Source organism: Ursus arctos, unplaced genomic scaffold (genome assembly GCF_023065955.2).
Source record: "Ursus arctos isolate Adak ecotype North America unplaced genomic scaffold, UrsArc2.0 scaffold_1, whole genome shotgun sequence".
Classification (NCBI taxonomy): domain Eukaryota; kingdom Metazoa; phylum Chordata; class Mammalia; order Carnivora; family Ursidae; genus Ursus; species Ursus arctos.
This window is the reverse complement of record NW_026622763.1, coordinates 19,750,233-19,770,217: the sequence shown is the minus strand read 5'-3', so window position 1 is coordinate 19,770,217 and position 19,985 is coordinate 19,750,233. Positions and strand designations below refer to the sequence as shown.

General features: G+C 35.0%; 1 protein-coding gene across 21 annotated transcripts in view; it reads right to left on the bottom strand.

Annotated features, from left to right (window-relative positions):
* R3HDM1 (R3H domain containing 1) overlaps positions 1 to 19,985 on the bottom strand; it is a 195,761-nt gene that overhangs the window by 94,930 nt on the left and 80,846 nt on the right. For 12 of the 21 annotated variants that reach the window (XM_044388238.3, XM_048214543.2, XM_048214549.2 and 9 more), the window contains 6 exons: positions 15,920 to 15,961; positions 15,370 to 15,459; positions 11,131 to 11,245; positions 9,977 to 10,055; positions 2,318 to 2,377; positions 2,094 to 2,234 (listed from right to left, as the gene is read on the bottom strand). In XM_044388238.3, coding sequence (XP_044244173.2) covers positions 2,094 to 2,234; positions 2,318 to 2,377; positions 9,977 to 10,055; positions 11,131 to 11,245; positions 15,370 to 15,459; positions 15,920 to 15,961 — 527 coding nt within the window. Of the gene's footprint in view, positions 1 to 2,093; positions 2,235 to 2,317; positions 2,378 to 9,976; positions 10,056 to 11,130; positions 11,246 to 15,369; positions 15,460 to 15,919; positions 15,962 to 19,985 lie in introns of those variants that run through there. The other 9 variants (XM_057316255.1, XM_048214552.2, XM_048214545.2 and 6 more) reach the window with 2 other exon arrangements.

Here is a 19,985-nt window from a genome sequence, read left to right as displayed (position 1 = left end):
TACCTCTTTCTTTTATAGATGCCTGAAATTACTGCCCTGCAATCGCCAACTTCCCGCTCCATTGAGACACCCCAGTGGACACCGGGTTGTTGACATCCAGAACACCACTGGTTCAAGGCTGGAGCGGGTAATTTGCCTATGAGGAAAAGGTAAGTTTGCATTTATTCAATGTGGCGCAGATCTCTAAGGTTTTCTGATTTACAACCTTCCTCATATTCCAGAAGATATAAAATAAGAATACAGTGTAACTTCAATGATCTGAATGTCTAGTTATGATTACACTACTGATCCATTCTTCAAGTACATCATGAACATCTGTGTTTAGCTCAACTTTTGATGACTTTGATAAAGAGAATCCTAAAGCTTTTTGACATCATTCATAGCATTCAAATAACTGAGGTTACACTGTATCGAAAACCTTAGAGAGTCATCAGTCGAAATGTCAGACAAAATGCCTGCTAATGTACATGTGGTTGGGTATCCAGCAGCTCTGAGTAATGTTGAAAGGTACTGGTTAAATGAATTAGAGTTCTATTCACCTTCAATTCAGCTCACATCTTATGGTTACTTGAGCTATGATATAACTAACTGGGAAAAGACTAATTGATGAGGATATTTTTAAAAGAGTAAGGGACAAGTAGAAGAATATTAAATCCGATCACATTTGCAGTAGATAAAATATAATCTCTAAAGAAAGACAAGATCCTTTTCAAAGACATCTATCTTCATTAATTTAATTTTAATTGTAGGAACAAACATTTAAAAATACGAGGTTCCACCACTGTTATCTATTTAGTTGACAAAATACTATACGAAATGGAAGAAAACCAACTTTGTTCCAGTAAATGATATGGCAGCTATACGAGTAAAGTCCATTATAACAGAAGTGATGTGAGTGAATTAAATACAACCATGCAAATTGAATGGTTCGTAGATAAGACCCCAAGAGAAATATAGCTTCAAGAAAAGCAGAAAAATAATTAATTTTAGCATTATCTATGTAGTCTGAAGCTGACTGCTGCTCATTACCACAGACCCACTGCTACCACATATGAAACTGATATAGAAAATGCTTCCAATAGGCAGATTACCACCAAAGTATAAATATTAGCTGAACTCAACTAGTTGCTAAGGATTAGTTTTAAAAATAGGCAGAAGAGGTGCTGCGTACATGTTCAAATTTACGTGCCTCTGCGCATTGGGCCTTCTGCTCCCAAAGACTAGCACTGATGATATAGTTCAGCAACACTATGAAGCTATCACTTTTTAAAGCAAATGGCTCCTCTTAACTCCTTAAAAACTTAGCTTGAAAGAGGGATACAACATTATGGATAATACTGTATTAATCAACAGTCCCACCTTCTTGAGATTTGTGGGATAAGGAAGCAAAACCAGAGGTTGAAAGGATGGTAAAATGATGGGAGACTGATTGAACGTGAGGGTGTCAAAATCTGCCTTAAAAAAATTTTTTTTACACTATGTTAACTAACTTGAATTAAAAAAAAACAAAACAAAACAAACAAGCAAAAAACCCCAAATTTACCTAAGGTTGGCCATAGCTATCTAAATTACATTAACTAAAAAATCCAAGTGAATGGTTTTCAAACTTCACTGATACGACTTCTGAAGTTTTCTTGTTTTTGCTTTTTTTATTTATTTTTTTAAAAGATTTTTTATTTATTTATTTGACAGAGATAGAGACAGCCAGCGAGAGAGGGAACACAAGCAGAGGGAGTGGGAGAGGAAGAAGCAGGCTCATAGCGGAGGAGCCTGATGTGGGGCTCGATCCCAGAACGCTGGGATCACGCCCTGAGCTGAAGGCAGACGCTTAACCGCTGTGCCACCCAGGCGCCACTGTTTTTGCTTTTTTAAACCAGTCCTCATTGATCTGCCTCATTGTAGTCTAGACTGGTTCATTTTGTATCTAGTGCGCTAAAATACATTTTATGTATTTTTTGGCCCTGTTACATAAGGTTGTCATAATGCTTAATTAAGCTGCTAAAATGTGGAAAACCTCGGATGAGAGGTGCTGTAGAAAGATAAAGTATGGTCACATACATACTTAACAAATGCCTACATTTGTTGATACTTACATTCTTGTATTACTAGTTTTGTTTACTATGACAGACTTCCCACTCTGATCAACATTGTGGTCTAATCCAAAGTAAGCGGCTACTCTGTGTAATAGCATCCTATGGTAAGATGTCATTGGGGGAAATTTTTTACGTGGAGACCTAGAAGTAGAAGAAAAACTGATTTAGTAAGTCAAGGAGAACTATGATGACAATTTGTTTTCTTGTTAAATGTCAGGACTTACTCATTATTACCAATGAAATCTAAAATTTCTTGTTCCAATTTCAACAGCATCATTCTGTCCCTGAAACAAAATATGAAGACTCTTATATAGAAAACTTAACATTGAAATAATCATAAACACTGAATTATTACGGTTAAATTTTTCCCTAAAAACTGCACTTTGAGGAATATCACAAAACTTGATGCCAGAATATACACATGACTTCTAAAAAAGTAATGTTTAGAAAAAATAAAAGATGACTTTTAGTTTAATTTTTTATTATGGAAAATGTCACACATAACACAAATGTAGGGAGAACCGTGTAATGAATCTCAATGTAGCCTTTACTCAACTTCAACAATTACCAACACGTGGCCATTCTTAAAACAGATCTATTTTGATCTGCTAAGTATCACTATGTTGGAGTCTGTTCTGTAGATACATGGAAAATAAGAGCACATTAATCTTTACTTCCTTAATAAAGCTGAGAAATAGCAGGAACACAGACATGTTTAGTTAGGCTCATAACTTTGTTATCCTGAACTCTATAGAAACAGCACTCTAAAGAACATGCAATGCCAGTAACAACAGGAATACTCCTATGGGAATCTAGTGCTAGTACACAGATGGAATTATAGCAGAGAAGTATGAATTACATTACTGATTCTAACTCAGAAGGAGAAGCCTTTTCAAATCATTCTGTAAACTTGTATTATACATTTTTGAGACTGGAAATTTTTGCCATAAAAATAAAAAAGAACCCAAGGCTTCCAACATGAAAAATAAATAAGGACTCTAGGGAGAACCTGCATGTGCTCCTTTGACCACTAGGGTCCTATTTAACACACACACACAGGAATGAATATTAACGGTATCATACTCCCCAAAGGACCTCCTCGCTCACATACCAAGGACATGGCTCAAAGGAGTATTCTTGTGCTCACTGGAAATTTCATGTGCATGTGAAACAAACAAACACTCTAAGAATCTTCAAACTAGAAGTAGCTTTACAGATCATTCAGTTCTGTCCCTGAATTTTTAGAGACCAAGAAAACTAGGCCAAAGGTTAATGTTTCCCTCTCAAATAAACAATACAGAGTAGTATCCTCTAACTCTAATAGGACAGAGGATGTGGTGCCCCTGCGTAAGCTGCCTGAAAGTCTATACTATACATCGGCCCTGGGTTTGACCCTCCCTCTACACTGCAAAGAAGTCTCATAAAACCAAGTGATATTTGATATATTTTTTTTTACATTAGTTGAAAACTCAGGAGAAAAACATGCCTACCTGGTGACTTTAAACCCAAAGCTGAAAAGAGGATTACATTTTAACACAAATTTTAGCAACATTCAATTCTGCCCCAACCCTGGTTCATCTTTAGTACTGCTCATCTCAGTAAGCGGCCCTATCTTTCACCCAGCATACTGTACTAGAAGCATCTGTGGCCTGCTATAATCCTTTTTCTGATCCTCCTATGCAGTTAATTACTACTATAAATATTATCTACCTTCTACTTTTCTTCTATTTCTCACTGCTGCCACCTTGGATCCAAGCAAGCAGGACCTCTGGCTTGACTACTAAAACGGTGTCTGTTGTCTCTCCGTGTCCCCCCTGCCTTGGTTAAGTACCTATCACAGGCTTCCCATTGCTCTTAGGTTAGAAATAAGCATCTGTAGTGGGGCCTACATTTATCTACCTCTTCAGCCTCATCTTCTGCCCCTTAATCACAAAACTCTTATCATTTTGCCTTATCTCTGTACTTGCCAAACTCCTTCCTGTCTCTGGTTACTTGAACATGCTGTTTCCTTTGTCTAGAACAACTTCCTATATTCTTAGAACCCGCTTCTTTCACACTTTCTTTAAAAGTATTTATCACAATTATTATTGTATAGTTATTTGGACTATATAGAGGAGCTCAACAAATGTATCTGCATGGAATCTGTTAATCAAATTATTTCACTCATAAAGTCTTTTAATATTTTTTCCCTGAAATTTTTTGGGGAGGTTGGGAAGTTTTTACTTCAGAGGGCTCCCCCCACAAAAGGACTTATTAATGTAACTATAAGACCCCGAGTACAATGTGTATTGAGATGAAATAATTTTAACTTTCCTGATGTATTTTATATACTTATTGTTTTAAAAAAAAGGACTCTGAGGAAGGCAATTTATTAAGCATTCATGAAATGGTACTTTCAAGTTGGTCTTCTGTTTCACAGGTAAATGCAAACATATAAGAAAGGTAGTAGATTAATCATTAATAAAGCCAGTATTACACACAAGTGGTAAAATAAATTATATCTACAAAAATCAGGCAAGGGATACACAAAATGAAAGGATGTAAAATGTGGTATCAATACATAAAACATGGGGGAGGGAAGTAAAAATTTAGTGCTTTTAAGTGTTCAAACTTAGGCAACCATCAACTTCATATAGACTGCTATGTGCATAAGATGTTATATACGAACATAACAGTATACCACAAATCAAAAATTTACAACAGATGCACACATAAAAAAGAGAAAGGAATCAAAGCATAACACTGAAGAAACTCATCAAACAAGAGAGCTGCGAGAAGAAGAAATGAACAGAGACTATAAAACAAGAAAACAAGTAACAAAATAGCTTTAAGTACACCTTACTTAAGTACACCTACCAATGATTACTTTAAATGTAAGTGGACTAAATGCTTCAATCAAAAGACATAGGCTAAATGAATGGATTAAAAAAACATGATCCATCTATATGCTGTCTACAAGAGACTAATTTCAGACCTAAGGACACATGCAGATTTAAAGTGAAGGGATGGAAAAACATTTATCATGCAAACAGAAGCGGGGGTGGGTGGGGAAGCCAAGTTAGGAATACTTGTATCAGACAAGATAGAAAAAAAAAAATGGTTTTCTGTTTTTGAACAGTAGGCAAAAGATCTGTGGAATGTTCTTCAGTGAATATATTGCCACTGAAAAGAAATTTCTGTTGTCTTCAATATAGAAAAAATTCTAACAATTTTACTAGCCACTGATAAAAATTCAGGCTTTTTTTTTCTTTCACATGTAGATCTACGGATTGCAGAGGATTTTTTATCATTATCTGGACCGCGTACTATTTAAACTAAGTCTCCCTGCTTAGTTTACTGAACTCTTAGTTACTAAGAGGTACAACTTGTTAGAAAAATAAGGCTGGTAATCTTCCTAAATTCTTAAGATTTATCCACTAATTAGTACATGCTTCCTGCAATATGTAATCAAGGTTATATATTTTGGTAATGATTATAAGTTAAAAAATTAATAACCCTTTAGAGAAGCACTGCATATAGGACTCAAACTAACAGGTCCACAAATTACTTTTCCTAATGCGTAACCTAAATGTGGGCATACTTATTGAAATTATTGTATACTCTTTTAAAGGGAACCAATGTATGCTATTATTTAAAAAATAAGAACAGCGATCTCAAACAAACCAGTCAATAAGCTATTAGCTAAAGTTAAAGTGAAGCGGCAAGAACCTTTCAGTTCTCAGTGTTCTAGGCATTATACCAGAAATAACTTTAGAGAAACTGTACACAGCTGGTATACCAGTGGCAAATAAAAAAACCAGAAAACAATAATGCTTCTATCTGACCACCCCTTTCCCAATATTCCATATGAGCTTGGCCAAACATTTCCAACAGGTAAGAAATAAAATAAACATTACTTCCAATAAAAGCAATTTTTGGAAAATAAAACTATTATATAACATTCCCCAGAGCAAACCAAATTACTTTTAAAATAGCCCTTCTCAGGATTAATCCAAACTTTCTCCTCTCCATTAGTTATGCAACACAGTTGCCTATATTATCCATATTTCTTGACTACACATGGAATTTACACAAAATGGGTATAAAATCAATACAAAAATAGGTAGAAGATCATGTCACTGAGTATAATTTCTATCAAAGTCAACTTTAGGTTCTTAGGTTCTAATTCAGCAATGACTAGTTAGCATAGCCTCTGGAAATATCTTTTGCAATAAGAATTCCAGATAAACTATTCTACATTTGAAGCTAAGTTTATTTATTTGGCTGAGAATAAGATAAAGATTTAATGATCAGAAGAAAAATTTTGAAATGAAACACTGAATTTTTATACTACTAAAAATACATCTGCTCAAAATGTAGATGAACTCTCTGGGCAATACTGAATCTTGAAAGTTTTAGTGGAAACTTGTCATACTACTTTTGTACGATGTATACCTGGCAATTAAGTGTGTGTTTCATCAAGAGAACACGAGTCATTAATTAAGCAAATCTTATTGTTCACAAAATTTAACATTTGCTACAACTTTCTAAACCACACTGACATTAGTAATAACTTACACACTAGCCATTACATGAATTATTCACTTACATGTTTATTCAAACATAAATGCACACACAGAAAAAAAATAAAGTACTGATACATGCTACAACATGGATGAAACTTGAAAATATTATGCTAAGTGAATGAAGCCAGTCCACATGATTTCATTCACATGAGAGATCTAAAACAGCAAAATCTATAGAGATATAAAGCAGATTAGAGCTCAAAGCATAGGAAGGTGATAGCTAAAGAATACAGGGTTTCTTTTTGGAATGATGAAAAAATTCTAAAATTGTACTGATGGCTGTACATACCTGTGGGTATAATAAAACCATTAAATTGTACAGTTAAAAAATATATATGCAGGTAACTTTAAAACTTTTGCATTTGTAGAAGGAAACAGAGAACTGTACAATAGAAAAATATTTTGGGATGTATAAAAATAGATTTCTAATTGTCCTTACTGAGGTCTCTCCTACAGGTTCAGAGGAAAGATCTGCCTTTCTAGCATCCTATTTTGTTTTATGGAAATTAGCTATGTGTTTCCTACCTTCCCCCTTATTCCTCAACTCACTGAGTTCTGGTTTCCACTGTCCCAACCCAAATGAAACAATTTATTAAAAGAGCCAGCAATTTCCTAATTTCTCAACCTAATGGGCTAGTTGGTACTTCTATATTCAAGTCAAGTCTCTGTGTTATTTTATCTTTCATGAAACAGCTCCTGGCTTCTGACCCCCTGGTTAACTTTTTTTTTTTTTTTTTTTTTTGAAAGAGAGAGAGAGGGAGAAGGCAGGGTAGGGGAGGAGGGGGGAATGACAGCAGGAGAGGGAGAAAGAGAGAGAGAGAATCTCAAGCAGGCTCCATAGCCAGTGTGGAGCCCAACAAGAGTTTGACCTCATGACCCTGAGATCATGACCTGAACAGAAATCAAGAGTCAGAGGCTTAAATGACTGAGCCACCCAGGCCACCACCCTCTGCCCCAGCTAACTAAGACAAATGTTGTCATGATTGTTCTGCTTTTAAGAATTAGTCTCTTCCTTTCTCATCTACCTTCTCTATGCTGTCTTTCCACAGAATTTTGTCCTTATCATTTACTCCATCTTTCAGGGCAAACACAGCCTCCTCAAGCTTCATCTCCAAGCTTCATCTCTACAATGACTCCCGAATCTATTACTTGAGTCAGGTTCAAGTACTTGAAAACCAGAGCCTTTTAATTTTGGACAGATCTCATCTCCTGATTTTTCCATCAGGACCTCAAACTATACTTTTTTTTTATAACAGAACATGTCCATTTTCATTCAGGACTGCTCCTTACCCACCCTCTCAATTAATGGGACTGTCAGCCTAGCCAGAAATTTAGTAGCTATTCTGTTTTACTGTATCACACCACTACCATGGTACTTCCTCAATACTTTTCAAACATGTCCTTTCCTCTCTATTCTTCCCTATGGTCTCCTAGCCGCACTCCTTGTTTACGGTATTGGCCCCTCACTGCCAAAGTAATCTTTCTAAAATGCACATCTGATTATGGCATTACCCTATTCGAAATCCATTAATTATTCCTCAACTTAGCATGTCATACTCAGTACTTCTTAAATGGTACACTACTGGCATTTCAAGGAAGACTATTTTTCACTGTTCATTACTGTCTTAAAGATCTTTTTAGCATCTCTGGCTTCCCAGTAGCACTCCACATTCACTGGGACTCATTAACAATGAGTACAATCTTAGGTCAAGGACAAATGGAAATGGGCTGTCTTCATACCTCACCAACACCTTCCCCATCACTTTCTACAATCACTTGCCACATGTCTCCCTGCTGGAGCCAGAACGTACAATCTCACACACTACTGTGTCTTGTCAATGCACGTGTTATCTATCTAGAATGCCTTTCTCATGCTTCTCTATATGGACAGCTTCTACTTAAAGCACGGTGAATTCAAGGCTCAGCTCAGGCATATATTTTCAGTGAAGCCTTCCCATATCTTTTCAAAAAGAGATTGAGGCCTCCTCCCTGGATTTTTACAAACTCCAAAAACTTACTTTACAACATCAATTCTATTTTATTTTATTTTAAAAAGATTTTATGTATTCATTTGACAGAGAGAGAGAGAGAGAGAGAGAGAGAGAACACAAGCAGTCAGAGTGGCAGGCAGAGGGAGAAGCAGAAGCAGGCTCCCCACACATGAACTCTATTTTAATTATATAGCAAGTGTATTTTTCTAGCTCAGAGATGGTGAATACTTTAGGGTAGAGATGATATCTTCTTTATCTTTATATCTACAATGTTTTTAGCACAATGCTTGGAACATGACAGATGCTCAGTAAATGCCTGTTCAATGAACCGATGAATTAATTATTCTATTGGGACCACTGAGGAATCAACTTGAACTGAAGAAAAAAATAAGTCATGTAGACTTGTCTTATCTCTAACCCCATACTATATAGTCCTTCAGCCCTTTTTACAAGGAGACCACTTTTCATTTCGGTGGTTCTTTTTTTGGCATTTATGTTAAATGTAAACTAGAAAACCAAGATGATACTGACTACAATAAATGCTGAATGAAAATAAAGGTTATCTGGAAGGATGACATAAGCCTCAGTGAGACTAAAGAGAATTATTCCTGTTTTCTTCCATGTACATATACCGAAAGAAACTGTTTTATTTTCATTTTAGTGTATGTTAACTATCACTTCAGGAAGCTAACATCTAGAGTAGGGGTTCTCAACCCTGGAGTCTTCTACCCCATGAACGTGTTTGTCAGATATTTTGTAGACAAGCCTTTTTGTGGGGAGGATGCCACAAAGGGGTCAATGACCTGCCAGAAAGTTAGATTCTATTCATTAGTACCCTGGCAACACAGGGGTGTCACACTGACCCACATAAGGACCTTAAAAATCTATGGGTTGAAGGTTAATAAGTAAGAAGGAACAAAAATTCTGCATTTAGCTAAGCTCAAAAACTCATTATAAATGAATACACCAAGTTCTTATGTGGTTGAGAATATTATGATGAGGGAAGTTTTTTCTTTTCCTTTTTCATGATTAATGATTACCTGTCTACCTCAATTAAGAGCCAAAATATCTTGGTGATTCTGTATTTCCAAAAATTCCTACAAAAAGGATTAATTATTTTTATATCATGGGACATGAATAATGCAAAGAACTATTTATACATGTGCATATTGTAGACCAACAACGTCTCAGTCGTAAGAAACTAAAATGTTTCTGGTGTACTTCAAACACTGCAATCTTATTCTAATATTCTAACTCAGTAATGAAAACAAACATAGCAAAATTATGGTACTCTAAGCAATGTAAACCTTATAAATTTAATTTTTACCTGGGATTGTTTTTTAATGTATTTACTAAAAATTCATGTAGATCTATGCCAGTTGAATCAGTGTATTCTTGACTGGAATCTAAAAAACAACAACACAAAAACCCAGTATAAAGCTGTTTGAAAACAAATCCCTTTCCCTTTCACACATGATGCATATCTTAAATAAAATGAGATGCCCCACATGGGAAATAGTTTGACAAATTAGGAAAAGGGAATTTATGATGAACTCAGACGACCACAAGCTTTCTACTCTCATATAATAAACATGACATTGATTTACATAACTGCATGTACATGCATGTTCTTAAAATTTTTTTCTCACATGTGCCAGTTTAATTTACTCTAAATTCTTTAAAGACCCTTTTATATACATAACAATTCTGACGAATAAAAATGCCTCCCTGAGTGAAAAATCAGAGTGAGTTAAATAATCACCTACATTTAGTGCAAATTAAGACAGCTTAGTTCAGTTATGAATATAAGCAGAGGCAATAATTTGGAGGTAGGTAGGAATTCTAGTTCTGAAAGAATATTTAATTAGATTTGATCAGGTCTATCATCAAAGGCTTGCTTTCAAAATAGTTTTCCAGACTATGCATGCATAGTTTTGCATGTTTAAGTTCTTCCCCCTAAATGTAATATACTTATGCTGTTTATAATACCAGCCAATGTAACTGGGTTTATAAATCGAAGAAGCATTGAGTTGCAATGCTGGATGATGGTAGAGTTCCTTGAAACTGATTATGAAAGATAAACATTCTGGGTTTCCAAGAATATTCTTACTGGATACTGAATATTTTGGCATCAGATCACTGTACCATAAAGAATTAAAGAGTAGTATTATTTTTAGTGGAATCAAGTATTCAAATTATAGTGATTCCAGTTTCATTAGGAGAGACCAGTAAGAGGTCAAGACAGTTACCTGCCTTAGGGATTCTGGCATATGTTGCAGTTTTTTGGCTGAAGCATCTTACTGATGTTGATTGGTGTTATGCCATTTTGCCCAGATGAGCAAATATTTTATCATCCTTCAGTCTGTTCTGTTAGCATTCTCACTACAGATATACTATTTTTATTTTTTCTGGGGCTAAAGGATGGAATTATTGATGTTAAAATTAAAATTTTGTTTGAAAACACAGAAATAAATGGCAAACCTCTTGATAACATTTTTCTGGGCAACTTATCACTGGCTTTTTCTTTTTCTGCTTCATCTTTTGAGGGCTTCTCCTCTTTTTCAAATGATTGCGTTAACTGGATCTGAATTTTCTCCTGTTGGAAGGCAAAATCAGTTATAAATGAAAATATAAAGCAATTTAGCTAATACCACACATTTTTATTTTTTGAGTAACACAAAACTGTACAGAGGAGGAAAGGGACAAAGATTTTTATATTATCCAATCAGATTCTTCAAACTGGAATACAAGTTAAAATTTTTCACTTTTATCTAAATCTTGATAGAAAATGTTAAAATTAATGTTTTGAGTTGACTATATCAATGGAAACATATCCTCGAAATTACTTCAGAGAACATAAATATTTTCCGTATTACTCTGAAGGTATCTACTTGTGAAACCCCTGGAGGGTCAGAAGCAAGGTCTTCTTAACCTATTTTTGTACTGGAGAAGCCAGGGCCAAACAAAAGAGTAATAATTATCATCAATCATGACAGCAGAAATGAGTGACAAGCCAATTCTTAAAAAATAATTTTCTGAGTATCCATTATAATCTCATACTCCTCCGTTCTCTTGCCATATAAAAATGAAAGAAAACTTTCCAAAACCAAATCCACACAATTGATTATTTTTAATTTATGATATACACATTACTGTTCCTCCTTCAATCACCACAAAGTTTTAGACAGATTTCAAACAAGATTGCTTTCCTTCTGGGTATGTAATATTTAACTGTCTTCGAAGTAATCATATTCTATAAAACTGAAAAGGAGAAGGAATTCTACATTCCATTTCATTACATGTAATTTCAGAACCCAAAGAAATTATTGGGAATGAATTCACATAGCCTAAAAAGGTAACCAAAAAAAAAAACCCAAACAAACAAAAAAACCACATAGCTCTGTTTATTCAGGCAGTTATAAAGTTAGAATAACTTCCAGACCATTTCTACTAAGGATAGAGGTATTATCTATTTGTAGACTAAATGATACTATTTAGTGATGAAAAGCATTGATCAATTACCTCAATTTTCTGGGTGATAGCTGTGGTGGAAATAAGGTCTAATGAGTCAACATCAAAGGGGATACAAAGTTCAGAAGTTGAACTTGCAGCCACAAGCATTTTATTAACCTTTTTTCCCCCAAATAATTTTTTTTGAAATAATATTGGCAGAATTTCAGACCATATATTTATGTATTTTTCCCTGTAGGGTTGCTGACTGCTATTTTTATCTCCTTTTACTTCTGGCTTCCCATTCTACCTCAGATCAAATTTGTGCTTATAATATAGGGCAAAAGCTCTGCATGGGCAATTTTTACCAGAATGATGAATACTTGCTTTATGCCCTCCTTTGTCTTGCTTACTAAACTTCATGTATTAATCAACGTCATACATTCATCAACTGGTAAGTCATTTTTCTCATTACGACTCATTTTCTAATCCACTTTCCTTATTCTATTCCTAAACGCAAAACAGGTATTTAAAAATGAATCCCAGAACTATGTTTCAGAAGTAGGATATTACAGAAGTTTTCCTGACTTAATCATTCCACTTCTACTCAAGAATAATCTATGGAATCCAGGTTGGAAGAAAAGATTTCACATTCAGACCTTCACTAAAAGGAACCTCCACTATCAGATTTCTTCTCCAAATTCTCTTCCCAAAGCCCTACATTTTAATTACAGATATTAAATTATTTTATCAAGATGAACTGTATTTAAAAATCCAGTAGGGTTCATACACAGAAGCCTTGTTTTTAGTAGCAAATAAACAAGACATATTTTAAACTCAGTAGTCCTTTTAAACGAACTCTTCTGACTATAAATAACTGGAAGGATAGCAACATCTCCATAGGAAGCTGTAATTCCTTTACTCTTCATTCTGTCATTGACATCTGTTATTGAGGTCACTTCCCTCTCACAAGCTCTCATCAGACACAAGTGACATCTCTCTTTTAATTGCCTCTCAACCTTTTGAATAATGAGTTTTATTCCAGATTAATTCCTCAAAAATCACATTCTGAAGCAGGCATTATTAGTTGTAAAGTGTCTCTACTGCCAAGAATTAGATACTACCAAATTTTATGAGAAATAGTTCATTTTCTAATTCCCGTTGAGGTGCAATTTAGTTAACTCAAGGCTTGGAAGAAGATAACTTTCTACTAAAAGGAATATCTTTTGCTCAGGGAGAATAATAATGGGTTATTATCTGAAAAGAAAAAAAAATATTGTATCCAAGAGAAACTGAGAAAGAATCTATTACGTGGAATACTGAACTCTGGCATAAATACCTTATTCATGATTCACATGCTATAAACTCAGCTTTCTGAACTTTATATAAACACAAAAATTATCTCTGATCAATAATATATATATTAATATATAACATACACACTTGATACTATTTTTTTCTCATATAAATTTTCACTAGACATATTTATGTAGCACTGTGAGAATTTTCCCTCTAATATTTTTCAGATCAGGTTAAAATGAACTGAATAAAACCTAAGATCACATTACACTTTTTCTCAAAAAGTATGTACTTTTTCCATATTAACAGTCTTATGAATGCCTGACCCTTCTCATTTCCTCAGTGTCCTTGGATTAATTCCATGAGGCTAAGATGATGCAATATTTTGGACAACAGAATGAAGAAATGAATTTTCAAAAAACCTTACAATATCCACTGCTCCACCTTGTACAGGTGTATTGTTTACTCTGACTTGTACAATATAACCTTTAAAATTGCTATTTAAAAAAAATTTCATTGATTTCTTCCAAAGTGTACCCTAATTCTTTAGCTTTGTCAACAACCATGTAAAAGCCAAAGATTAACATTTAAAAATGTTCTCCAGGCAATAATCTTAATAAAATATTTTGATTATATTTCAGCTTCTTACTAGAAAGTTCATTATTTTATTACTAAAGTCTATCTACTTTATGGAATACACAGCTATCTTCCAACCATGTAGTTAAATTTTAAATAAAAATCACAAATTTTGAACCCCATGTTCCTGACACTTGAACAAATTTCAAAGGAAACGAATTTGTATATATTCTTCATTCACAATAAATAATTTATTTTCAAAGCCACCCTTTTCTTGTATTTTGGAAACAAAGAAGTGAAGTATTTTTAAAGAACCCAACACGTCCTAAATATGTGACAGCTATCTTCAGTATCTATAGGAGGGTTTTCAGGGTAACAGCTTCTCAATCAAGATAAAGTTGAACAGCCTTTTTTTGAATTAATAAATGTACAATTGGAACTTATTTAACAAAATGTATAACCTGCCACGGCCATTTTTTTCCTTTCTCTTTTTAGCCACAGTTCTTAAATAACCACGAAGTTGCTTCAATTCTTTGAAAATGGATTATTGGGATATAAGGAGATTTCAGACTGCTCAAACTCTTAAGAAGTAAAACAAACCATGAACAGGCAAAGTTATCACACTTGATGAAAACATTGGTAGAGGTTCCTAAGATATTTATGTATAAATGTCCAAAGGTAACATGAGACAAAGATCAATGCATAGCTGAGATGATCAGAAAAGTAAAGTCATAGCATTAAAAAGAAAACAAAAGGCAAACTGAACCATTTGCTTGAACCTCAGTTGTTCAATATTTTACAAGCACAGACAGAAGAGAAATTAGAAGTATTAAACTATTACAGCCAACCTAACTAGAAAACTGGCTTCACCATGCATTCAGGTTAATAAGTAAAATAATACATCAAGCCAGTGTCTTGGGTAGTCTCCTCTTCACACACAAGCAGTTAAGTGTTTAACAAACTTATAAAAGCTAAAATCAAAAGGGCAAATTTCACCACAATTACGTTCACTCTAAGTACTACTTTAATATTTTATAACTTTTCAATAATTTATAATCCCTTAAAGCCCTATTCCCAGTTAAGTATATAATCCCTACATTTTCCAGAAAGACGCCACTGCACTAAGCCTTAGATTGAAGTACAAGGTTTTTCCACCTTTTCATCTGTATCTTCAGTGGCAAGTATTATGAAATCAGTTTCACTCATTAAAAATAAAACAAGCGAATGAAAACACATACATACATAATGCACACACATGCATATACAACTTTTATTTAACCTTATGAAAAAATACTCTCCAGGAAGCAGGTTATTGCACCATGTCTTTAAATAACAATTTTTTTGTTTTGTTTTTTGTTTTTGTTTGTTTGTTTGTTTGTTTGTTTGTTTTTTTACCTGGTTCTCCTGTGATATCTCTGCTGTAGGGGGTGGTGGAGATTCTTCACACACTGCAAGGCTCCGAACTAGCTTTAACTTTGAGCTTGACTAAAGAAAAGTATTTAAAATTAACACTACATTTCACAAATCTAGGGCATATCCAAAAGCCCCCTAGAGTTTCTTAAGTTTCTTTATAATTTCTGCCATGTATAAAAGTAGGTGAAATGTGCAAGTTAAATACATCATTAAATATCACAAAAACCCTTTGTTAAGAGTGAAAACAACTGCAGTTTCGAAAACTGTAGCAATAGCAAGAATGGGACTAATTCCAATTTCAAAACCGAAAGAATGGTAAGAAAGCCATTTTCTCTATAGAGAACCATTGAAGATATAAAAGCAATGCACAAAAGCGACTAGGCAAGACAAAAACCCCAAATAAAACAAAATAAGCTTTCTGCCCCAAACAAAATATGACAAAACTAAACTGAATGCAGCGCTGTATGAAAACAAGGATTTATCAAGCATGAAGGAAGGCCCTTGGCATGCCAGCACAAAATATTTACTATACCTTAGACCTTTTTCCTGTCTGTCCAAGTGACTGCAATGGCCGCTGAACACACAAGAAAGATTTGTATTAAATTTCATACTGAAACAGAGTTTGTTGCTTAATTCATAATCCTAAACCACAGAGAAACAACCTGCACAAAGTATTGGAAATGAGGAAATCAAAGTTGGTTTTAAGTAAAAAAGTATTGATTCCTCCCAGAAGCACACTTGTGGAAGATTCTCTAAAATCATTCTGTGGGTTGGTATTTTCTTTCAGTCAGCGAATGGCCACAATTTCCGTGTTAATTGAGCTAAATGGAACTTGTAACTTCTTAGGTAGTACGAGAATAAAATATACTTCAGTTATTTTATAACACATTGCACTTTAAGATTAGGAAACACACATGCGTGGGCACACACACACACAACTCTGAGGCATTTTAAGTAGCTGCGCTTAGAAAAATTCCAAACTTATTAAGAAGAATGTTTCAAATGCACATTGAGTCAGAGTACAACCACCTATCTACGGCGTCTTTTCAACACTGCAAGAAGTACACCGCCAGTTCAGTAGTGGTGGAATCCTATTTGCCTGGTCTAGGGTAAGGCAGTGAAGCAGAAATGAAGAAAAGAGGGCAGAGTTACATGTGCCTGTTCATCCAGCATGACTGTAAGATCGTCAATCACATGACTGGGACACCTGCTGGGGCAACCAGCTCTAGTTTGTGATACAGTGCTCTGGTTTGGGAAAGCAGCTGAGGTGACTGTGAAATAGAGTCAGATAGGTTTTAAACACACTTTACTTCCTCCTACCTGCTCCAATCTACCTCTCTAACCCGAATACCAAAGAGGTATCATTCATTCATACCCATTAAAATCAAGAAGCTAGTTTGGTACCAAACATGAAACAGATTAAAAAAAAGTCCTTAATACCTAGATTAGTATGCTTCACATATGAAAAAGACCACCATTTTATTCTAACATCAAAGAAAGCCTTCTATAAAATCAATAGAAATGAGAATCTGCAGTACCAGTGTGTCCTGTCCCCCATTTTGTGCCCAAAGTTCTTGAAAGATACGCAGCACTGTGTTTTGGGGATTTTGTCCCTGGATTATGCATACTATAATTTTACCAGGGACAACAAAAGGAAATAGACAAAATAAAGAAAAATGACTTTCCATGTCTTACAGAGAAGGAAACGGCACATAAGGGCATGCAGATGCACGTGTCAGTGCTCCCTACGAGCGCGTCTACACGTCAGGACTGCCCCTGTTCCCGTTTACCTTCTTTAATTTGGTCAAGAGGATTTCTAACGGTCTAAAAATAGAATTTAAAAAGTTATGTTACATAATGCAGTGAGGGCTCACAGGTAAAAAAGTGGGAGAAAATCAATAGATCAATACTAGAAAATGCACAAAACTGAATGAGTTCCAAGGCATTAGAAGAAAAAAGAATTTGTAACTTACTCCCATCCTCGGTCATCCCTTATAAATTCTAAGTATCAAGGGTACAAAACTTTCTATTAAAAAACTTTAAAATAAAAGAGATAAGGAAGTAGAAGCCATACTTCCTATGCAGGAGGGTTGAATTTAAATCTCTAGCTTTGCTTATTGGTAGGTGATCCTGGTCAAATTTTTCAGTTTTATTCTCATCTGTATATCATACTATTTGTACTAGTTTTCAAGGCTCTTGAATAGGTTCATTAAAAGGCAGATTTAGAAAAGGGGTTTTGTAAAACCTAAAGCACTATATACATGTAATAGGTTATTAAAGGTTAGGAATCTAGCATGTCAGAAGACCAACGCCCCACTTCTGCTCACTAGCCATAAGATTTAACTTAAAAATATTTAAGTGAGGATACCGTATGTTATTCCTATAGTGATGATTTAGAGTTTTCGTAGACTTATACATGCATTCACCAGCTCAGTTTTAATTCAGAAGGAACCTCTGATGACGATGAAGATGAAAAGAGAGAGGTAAAATGATCTCAGTGTGACCTCATTTAATTAACATGTTCTGAGTTCCTGCTTATATACAAGACACTGCCAGGCACTGGGGCTACACAGATAAGTAAGACAGTTTCTGGTCTCAAGAATTTTACAGTCCAAGTTCAGAATTACTAAACAGTCAAACAGAACTCAAGACCTTCAGAATCTTAGTCTAGTGCACTTTATATCAGACCCAGAAAAAAACCTTCTTGTGGATTAAATACTCCCTGTGACAGACAGAATACTAAAGATAGCCTCCCCAAATTCCCATCCCCTGATTATTTAATCAAACACCAACCTAAGTAAGGCTGTGAAGGGGGTTTTATAGATGTAATTAAAGTCCCAAGTAAATTGATGTTAAGATACAGAGATAACTCAGCTGCGTCTGATCCAATCAGGAGAGCCCTTTAAAAGCTAAAAGTTTACTTTGGTTGGGAGCAGAAAGGCAAGTCAGAAACAGAGGGTGAGAAGGACATGACACACCATTCATCGCTGGCTTCCGAGATGGAGAGGCCGTGGGAGTACTGCAGACAGGCTCTAGGAGCAGAGTGGCCCTTGGCTGAGAAATCAGTCAGGAAACGTAGATCTCAGACTTACAGCTAGCTGCAAGAAACTAAGTTATGCCAGCAACTGGAATGAGCTTAGAAGCAAATTCTTCTCCCAAGCCTTCAGATGAGGGCCCAGCCTGGCCAACACCTTGGATTTTGGCATTGTGAAACCCTAGACAAAGAACTTGGCTGAGCCCAACTTAGCTTCTCATCTAAGAACTGTGAATTGACAAGGGGATGTTCTTTTAAGCATCTAAATTTACAGTAATATGCTATGCTGCAACAGAAAACTAATACACTACTACATAAGTAGATTATAACCTGCAAAAGTGGCATTATTCAATAAAAATCAGCTATGATTTCACTTCAAATAGCAAAGAACTGAAATTACATAATATATACACAACAACAAAGGAGAGGAAAAAAGTTCTGTTTATTAAAGTAAATAGCCTTTGTTTTATATTTTGGTATTAATTTGGCAGCCAGATTTGGCTTTACTAGGAATGTAATTTTTTTAAAAATGTTTCTTATTATTAAAGCATGCCTTAACTTTTTCCCATTTTTTTTTAAGATTTTATTTATTCATTTGACAGAGAGAGACAGTCAGTGAGAGAAGGAACACAAGCAGGAGGAGTGGGAGAGAAAGAAGCAGGCTCCCAGCGGAGGAGCCTGACGTGGGGCTAGTTCCCAGAACTCCAGGATCACTCCCTGAGCCGAAGGCAGACGCTCAACGACTGAGCCACCCAGGCGCCCCTAACTTTTTCCCATTTTTTAACCAGAAAAATACACACAAAATTTACCATCTTAACAATGAAGTATACAATTCAGTAGTATTAAACACCTTCATAACGTTGTGCAACCATCACTACCATCCACATCCATAACTCTTTTCGTCTTGTAAAACTGAAACTCTATACCTATTAAATATAACTTCCATTCTCCTCTCCCCAGTCCCTTAGCAACCACGATTCTTCTGTCTTCATGTTCTATTTGAAGGATTTCATGTAAGTGGAATCACATAGTATTTATTTCACTTAGAAAAATGACCTCAATGTTTATCCATGTTATAGCACACTGCAGAATTTCCTTCCTTTCTAAGGCCGAGTAATATTCTCTTGTATGTATCCTCCAAAATGTGCTTATCCATTCATATGTTGATGGATGCATTTGGGTTGATTCAATGTTTCAGCTATTGTGAATAATGTTGCTAAGAACATAGGCATACAAATAGATATTCAAAATCCTTTCAGTTTTTTTGGGGTTATATACTTAAAAGTGGAATTGCTGGAGCATACGATAATGCTATTTTTAATTTTCTGAAGAACTGCTATACTGTTATCCATACTGGCAGTCCCATTTTAAATTCCCACCAAGAGTGTACAAGGTTTCAATTCCTCCACATCCCCGCCAACACTTGTTTCCTGGTTTTTGATAACCATCCTGACGGGTGTGAGGTAGTATCCCATTGCAGTTTTGATTTGCTTTTCCCTAATGATTAATGATGATGTGTATCTTTTCATATACTTATTGTCCATTAACAGATCTTCTTTAGAGA